The sequence below is a fragment of the Cydia amplana genome, chromosome 11 (genome assembly GCF_948474715.1).
Source record: "Cydia amplana chromosome 11, ilCydAmpl1.1, whole genome shotgun sequence".
Lineage (NCBI taxonomy): Eukaryota > Metazoa > Arthropoda > Insecta > Lepidoptera > Tortricidae > Cydia > Cydia amplana.
In genome coordinates, this window is record NC_086079.1 from 3,988,904 (window position 1) to 3,997,126 (window position 8,223).

General features: G+C 36.8%; 1 protein-coding gene across 1 annotated transcript; it reads left to right on the forward strand.

Moving 5' to 3' along the window:
• Positions 1–1,368: 1,368 nt before the first annotated feature.
• On the forward strand, positions 1,369–4,865 carry LOC134652163 (lipase member H-like). The gene is made up of 3 exons (XM_063507323.1): positions 1,369–1,489; positions 3,630–3,930; positions 4,126–4,865. The coding sequence occupies exons 1-3, from the start codon at positions 1,369–1,371 to the stop codon at positions 4,802–4,804; spliced, it is 1,101 nt and encodes a 366-aa protein (XP_063363393.1). The 3' UTR covers positions 4,805–4,865.
• Positions 4,866–8,223: the final 3,358 nt, after the last annotated feature.

Consider the following 8,223-nt stretch of genomic DNA (forward strand, 5'->3'; position numbering starts at 1 on the left):
TTGGCTCTGGTGTAAAGTTTGCATTTTGCCGGTTACTACGTTTCCGCTTTTTGCCATCGATGTGTTGGTATATTCATTTAGATTTTGTTCCGATTGCAAAAAAAAAAATTATAACTTCAGAGGCTCGAACAGAGGAGCTTTCTTTATATTATATCGAAGGTAGATGTGGGGGCTTCAACACAAATCGTCACAAAACTGGTGATATTTCCCATGATTTAAATAATAAAATAAAATTTCCTAAAAAATTGCGACTTGACAGTCCATGTCAGTTTCAGTCTTCAGGATAAATTCTATATCTGGTTTAATTTATCGCCCGTTTTGGATTTACACACTGTATATAGAGTTATGTTATAATGGTTATCTGTTCATTTTAGGTAGTTTAAATCCTTTCAAGTAAAATTTAAAATGTAAAAAGGCCTTATAGTTTATCGATATGACTTTATCGACATGACCACATGCCTTTGGTTCCTCATTGTTAATCGTATATAAAATGTGTCTGTGTGTGTGAGGCTACGGTGACAGATGGCTTGGGCTTCATCTTTAAAAATAATACATCTATGGTTTATTTCGAACTTGTATTAGTCCCCGCATGTTGAATTGACATTTGAACATAAAGGTCACTTGAACGTCATTTTGTCTCACTCAGTGAGCAAAATGCGATTTTGCTCACTGTTTTTAAGAAGCAAAGTACCCTTGTTCGAGCTGCTGAGGTGAAAAAAAATAGTTGTTACGTAATTTAAAAAAAATTACAAAATTCGTATTAGAAGACGATGACTGACATGCTGTTCCATTTATTTGAAATTAGGAGATTGAAATCTTATTTGACTGCTTGTATAAACTCTGTTTTTTTTTTTAAATCTTTGTTTGTTCCAATCCAATTGTTTACATTTAAATTTATAATTATAGTGTACCTTCTGGCGTTTTTATAATCAATTAATCATACGTCAGCGGAAGAGCATTGTGCTAAGTATACTTGTACTTGTATTTCACTGTGAAAGGTTAAACGTCAAAATCATTTGGTTATCTAAAGTTTGTGAATAACAAGATGGTTTTGACATATTTTATTTTCTACCTTAGCATAAATATTAATAATATTATACATTATAAGATATCCTCGAAGTTTTTTTTTATATATACATTTATTTGCGCAGAGAGGTTTACATAATGTGTATGTTAAAATATGCAAATCTATCAATCAAAAATATACGTAAATATAAGGAAACATACAGGTAAATAAATTACTGCGTGGCTAATTCCTTTCCATTTTTGACAATGACTATGCAAGAGATACACGCAAATATTTAATACTCTACCAATTTTCAAATATCAATAGATTTTTTTAAGAAAAGTTTTTTAGAGGTAACGCAAATGGGATTTCTTCGTGATATTTGTAACAGTACATTTATTGCAATTTTGGTGCTTAACTCTACAGAAGCAGTTGAATATTCTGAAAAAGATGAGGGATATGCACAAGGATTTATTCCAATCTGTAAGTAATCTTAACCTCTAGCCGCCCAAAGACCTATAAAAAGGTCTCCTGTTCCATTCTAATTTGAACTTTGTGTTGACAAATTAAAATTTAATTTTGCTTGGCAAGGTTTGACGTATGGGCGGCTAGAGGATATTGGAGTTAGAACAAGAAAGTCTGCTACGATTTTGATGGCACACACAGTGCAGGTGATGGGTAGGAAAGAACATGTCTAGTCACTCTGACATTTTGAGTTATCGTGGTTTGAAAGGAACGATGTACATAATTAACCATATTATTTTCGTGTTTAGGTGTTTATAAATTAAGAAAAAAGGAGTTATATTTGTGATTACAGAAGTAACAGCAGCTGTTAACTAATAGTTCATTGAGAGCCCTACATTTTGAAATTAAAATATCATTTTTTTTCCGTGTAGACATGATCTTTCCGTGTACCCTACAAGTGTTATTTTAAACGCAAATTTCTATAAAATTATGATGTATAAATAATGTGACGTGTGCTATCAAAATCGTTGCAGACTTTTCTTGATCTAACTCTAAATAGTAAATAATATAAGAGACATCTACTGCTTGGTATAGACTCCATCAAGTCTCTTCACAATCAGGTCAATTTTAGTTTTAATTATTAGATTTCATTCCAATATGATTATGATCTGATCTGTCCATATATATAAGAAGTAAGTACCTTCTATGATCTGAGGATCTGTCAGTGCCTAAAGTTACAGTTTATTCAACCACGTCTCTTTTGAAATCTAACAACTAAAACTAGAATTGGCCTCAAACCGGGCGTAAAAGCTGCTATTATCCAACTGTTCTCTGTGATTGAGTCCATCTCATTGGAGACTTTCTGCTTCGTCCTTTGGCTCACAATTTACAGTAGGTACTTAAGATCCTATGTTTTCAAGTAAGAACAAGATTATAACAAGTAGGTAGGGTTTTCCACCGTAATTAGCAAAGATAGGTACGCTAGAAGAAAAAAATATCCCATCAAAAACATTACATGTAAAAAGGTGTAAGTCTCGCAACGCTTTTACTACAAAAAAGTTTTGAGATGTAATGTGAAACCAAGTCGGTTATTTTAATCAGTGCCTGCAGGGGGTGTTAAAACCGTATCAATAAGATATCTTTAATTTGTAATACGTATAATGACTTGGCCATCGCACGGCTGCATAATGACAATAGGATCATTGTCACCTATTAAAAATAATTATAATTGAACATAACGCTAGCGCTAATTGCAGTTTGGGCATTATACATATTTACGAGTACGGTACGAGTAAAGCATTATGTGCGAATTGTGCGATTGCCAAGTCATATGTATTACAAATTAAAGATATCTTATTGATACGGTTTTAACACCCCCTGGCACTGATTAAAATAACCGACTTGGTTTCACATTACATCTCAAAACTTTTTTGTAGTAAAAGCGTTGCGAGACTTGCACCTTTTTAAATGTAATGTTTTTGATGGGATCTCATCTCTTTTTGTAGGCAGTCCTTCTTTTCGGGTACCCATACCCATACTATGTATACACATATCATAACTAAACATATCTTCATTCATACTCACATCGTACATCGTAGTGTACCTTTACTTTACCTACTATTTGTAGGAAGTGCAACAGTAACTTTGTAATATCATATATTTATATGGGATTACAAACTTACTTATGCAGTTCTCAGATCTTTAAAACGTGACTGATATTGCAATATTTTTAGGTTTACTTTTTATGTGGCCATTAAACCCTAACTCTGTATCAAATTTCAGCTCTCTGAGTTTATGGGAAGTACTAATTTTATTCTGATGATCATGAGTGAGTGAATGAATGAGTGTCATAAATGCAAAACTTTGCTTTCGCTTAACTTCGGAACTAAATGACCTACAGACTTGAAATTTTGGATTTTAAGTATGTGATTATAGCTAACTGGATGACAAAAATTTCAGCGTTCTGGTCTTAACCAGAGGTTCTCAAATAGGGGCCTGAAAATGCGGCGAAATGGTTCCAGTAAAGGATGGTACGGCAGTGTTTGCTTCGCGCTCGACTTGGCGGGGGCACTGCCGTGCCCCCAGATTTTGTTTTGAAGAATCGAGTCTCTGAATTTCTTCGAATGAACATTTCCATTCAATTGTTATTACTCCCCAGGTCCTGGTTATTCGAAGCCAGCCGACATCAAACCGGAACATTTAAACAAGATAAAGATCTCAGTGTTGGGCAGCGGCTCGCTTCTGCAAGCCAATTGGACTTCTTACAACTACCGCAACGTGAAAGCATTAGCCAAGGATCCAAACGTTGACTTCAGAAGAAAGACGATTGTGTATTGCCCCGGTTATTTGGATTCGACTGCGATACCCGTAGGAAGAAGCATGCTGGTGCTCTATAAGAAATTGGGGTATAATGTGTTGATCTTGGAATTCATACAATTCACTACGAATATATTACCAGTGTAAGTATCTTCTGCATAGCTTGACTTATCAGTTAGACAAATACGAGTATATAAGTAGGTAATTATCAAAAACGGAATTAAATCAGATTATTTTAAATTTATTACACACTTTTATTTAGCTTCACTGTGTATAACTTAAATTTGAACCATTTCCGGGTATCTGATTGAGCTGAAATTTGTCATACTTCCTTTCAGAGTTATCCGTTTAATGCGTCCTGTCGGAAAGCACGTCGCTGAAATGCTAGCCAACCTGACGACGGTCGGTCTTGACCCGAAAAAGCTTGAACTGATTGGCCTCAGCCTTGGAGGCGTGTCCATGGCCTTCGTAGCCAAGAACTTCCAGCAAATTACTGGTAGGAACATCTCAAAACTCACCGCTCTCGACCCTACTGGACCCTGCGTCAGACATGTTGGGCCTATGGATAGGTTAGACCCGTCCGATGCTGACTTCGTCTTACACGTCGCAACAAACACCGAAGGATATGGCATAGGCACTCCAGTTGGACATATATCAGTCTACGTCAATGGAGGAGAGTACCAGCCTGGTCTACTTCCATCGTTTCTGTGCGATGATTTATGCAGTCACCTGCAGGTGTTGTTTATATGGCTTTCGGCATTGGAAAGTCCTGGCAAGTTCATCATGATGCAATGTGATTCTTTACAGCAAGCGAGAGATCACAACTGTTTTGAGAGGAAACCGATGGTAACGAACACGCTAGATCTATATACGGATAGTAATAAGCCGGGTATTTATTACTTGGCAACGAAGCCTCAATACCCATATTATTTGGGTAAGAAAGGCTTGAAACGGAGTGGCGCGGACACTTTGAGCCACATTAAAAACCTTAATGCTGTTGACGTGCTGCGGGTTTAATTAAATGAAAAGAATATCTTTCATATTAAGAACATGAAAGAGATCAAATAAAAGCAGTTTCAATTTTTTACCTCATAAAGAAATAACTCCTCAGCAGTCCAGCAATAATAATTATTGTTAAAATTTTATATTAAAGGAAAAAATTGAAAAATTAATCTTCCGGCAGGCTTCTGCATGTTTAAAAAATTGATAATTATTGTTAACAATACTGTGCACCTAAATGTAACTTTTTAATAAATAACCTATACTAATTTCCTTTAAATATTTTTTTTCTTATGATAATTAATCATTTATCTCTCTTTCCAAATATATATAGATTTTAGGCTAACTTAGGATTAGATTTTTGATTTATTTTGTTATTTAAACTCTCATCATCATCTTCCTCGCGTTGTCCCGGCATTTTGCCACGGCTCATAGGAGCCTGGGGTCCGCTTGGCAACTAATCCCAGTAATTGGCGTGGGCACTAGTTTTTACGAAAGCGACTGCCATCTGACCTTCCAACCCAGAGGGTAAACTAGGCCCGTATTGGGATTAGTCCGGTTTCCTCACGATGTTTTCCTTCACCGAAAAGCGACTGGTAAATATCAAATGATATTTCGTACATAAGTTCCGAAAAACTCATTGGTACGAGCCGGGGTTCGAACCCGCGACCTCCGTATTGCAAGTCGCACGCTCTTACCGCTAGGCCACCAGCGCTTTTTGTTATTTAAACTCTGTTACCTATTAATAAATCAAGTAGGTATTAAGCAAGATTTTAGGCTTAGGTTAAGATGTTATAATAAATAATAACACAAAAGTTTGTTATATCTGCCAGCTGTCCCGCTAATAGTACCTACCTACTTACTTACCTACCTACCTAAGAATCTACCTATTTACTTACCTAAGAAGCGAGCACGTACTTTTTGAGCATACAGTTGGCCTTAAGCCGCCTAGACTTTTCAAAATTTCGTATTTAGAAAAAAAAGACGGGTGCCGCTAAGATCCGCTTTTACTTAGATCCACTGAGTTTATAGCGTCAACCGCATTTGGATAATACAGGGTGCTTCCTGTAACAGGAGCAATAAATTAAACTAAAGGCTGTAATCCTCAAACTGACCAACATTTGTTCAGCAACATTTAAAAATTATGAATCCTTTAGACTTCCTCTTTTTCGTACAAAATAAATATTGCCTTCAATGTACGTTGAGATCAGTGTGTTTGACGTTGCTTGTCACGCTTTAAACATAACAAAATTTGCAATAAATTGCGTCTTAGAATAAACTTTAAAGTGTAATAGAAATCTAAACATGAGTTATTTTCAAAAGTTGCTGAACAAATGTTGGTCAGTTTGAGGAGTACAGCCTTTGGTTTAATTTATTGCTCCTGTTACATGAAGCGCCCTGTATAGTATTTTTTACATAGCTTGGGTACAGTGGCAGCTGGAATATCAGTAAAATTTAACCTTAGAATGCGTAAATTGTATTCAGATGATTTAACTGTTACTGTGTCCAAGCTATGTGAAAAATACAGTCAATAAAGTTAATTGTGTCGCTTAATTATACTTAATACTTATGAGTCCTGACAGATCGACCTCTTCGTGGCTTTCAAGCCTTTACATGGTGTGACAATACCTACTTCTTATTTCCATACAAAAGGAAAGAAGTCTTGCTTCAAAACGTGGTTGCCAAGTTGTCACACCCTGAAGTTACACCAGCTTTGAAAGAAATATCGCAGTAAATAAAAAATGGCTGCGAAACAATGAGCTGCACGTGTCAGAGGATGATGGGTCTACCCTGCACAGTGCAATGCAGCACATACAAAGGCAGCTGCATAAACTAAAGGTACAGGTAAAGGTACACTGGGCTGGCGTAGTTCGTCTCTATATATTTAATTTAAGCGCTGGTGGCCTAGCGGTAAGACCGTGCGACTTGCAATCCGGAGGTCGCGGGTTCGAACCCCGGCTCGTACCAATGAGTTTTTCGGAACTTATGTACGAAATATCATTTGATATTTACCAGTCGCTTTTCGGTGAAGGAAAACATCGTGAGGAAACCGGACTAATCCCTAAACGGGCCTAGTTTACCCTCTGGGTTGGAAGGTCAGATGGCAGTCGCTTTCGTAAAAACTAGTGCCCACGCCAATTACTGGGATTAGTTGCCAAGCGGACCCCAGGCTCCCATGAGCCGTGGCAAAATGCCGGGACAACGCGAGGAAGATGATGATGATATATATTAGGTATAATTTGTTCAGATTTCATACGAATTTCCTTTTCTTTTTACTGACTGTATTTATATAAAATATATATACAGTGGTACTACTAAAATAAATTCATAACTAGCTTAAATCTAAAATAGGCCCTTGAGGCATTGTACCAAGGTGGCATTTCCTCGTTGTATCGCAATGCTGATACGTTGTGCGAGGAAGGCGCCAGCTCTACGTTCACCTCTTTTCTGTAAGTTCAACCGAAGAAAAAGAACTAGTAAAAGATGAAAATGATAAAGAGAAGTAAATAATTAGCGGAAATATTTTTTTTTTATTCTAGCTTAAAGTAAGTAAATATATCTTGTCCTTTTTTACCTTTGAAAATAAAGAAAATTATCAAAGTTGACAGTTTTGGCGCGAGCGGGCCGTTTCGGACGTTTTTTGTAATGCGTACATACGAGGGGTATTCAAAATATTCTCGGTATGAGAATGAAAACAAACAAGTACGAAAAGTTTGATATTTTTATTTTTCAATATACTCCCCCCCTATGTTCATACACTTAAAAGATCGATCAATTATTTTTTTTAATCCTGCATAAAAATATTTTTTATCTTTGGTGTAAAAATGCTCCTCCACTGCCGCCTTCAATGCTTTATCATCGGAAAATTTATTTCCACGCAGATCCTTTTTAAGATTGGGGAACAAAAAGAAGTCGCTGGGGGCTTAGTCCGGACTATACGGTGGGTGAGTAACAGTTTCAAACCCACATTCAACAATAGCTGCCTTGGCAATATGAGCAGTATGGACGGGGGCGTTGTCATGCAGAAGCATAACACCTTTGGTTAACTTTCCTCGCCTCTTTTCTTTGATTACATCCTTTAATTGACGTAGAATGTTAGCGTAGTACTGTCCTGTGATATTTACACCTTTTTCTTTATAATCGATCAGTAATACTCCTTCACAATCCCAAAATATCGTGGCCATGACCTTGCCAGCTGAAGGGATGACCTTGAACTTCTTGGGATGAGCTGAACCCTTAATGTGCCACTGCATGGACTCTTGTTTACTCTCTGGGTCATAATGATGAACCCAGGTTTCATCTCCAGTAACTATTCTTTGCAGCACCTCATCAGGATTTTCACCGCACAGGTCAATAAAATCGGAACAACAAGCTACACGCATGTCTTTTTGAAGCCGAGTCAGCATTCGCGGAACCCATCTTGCACTTACTTTTGA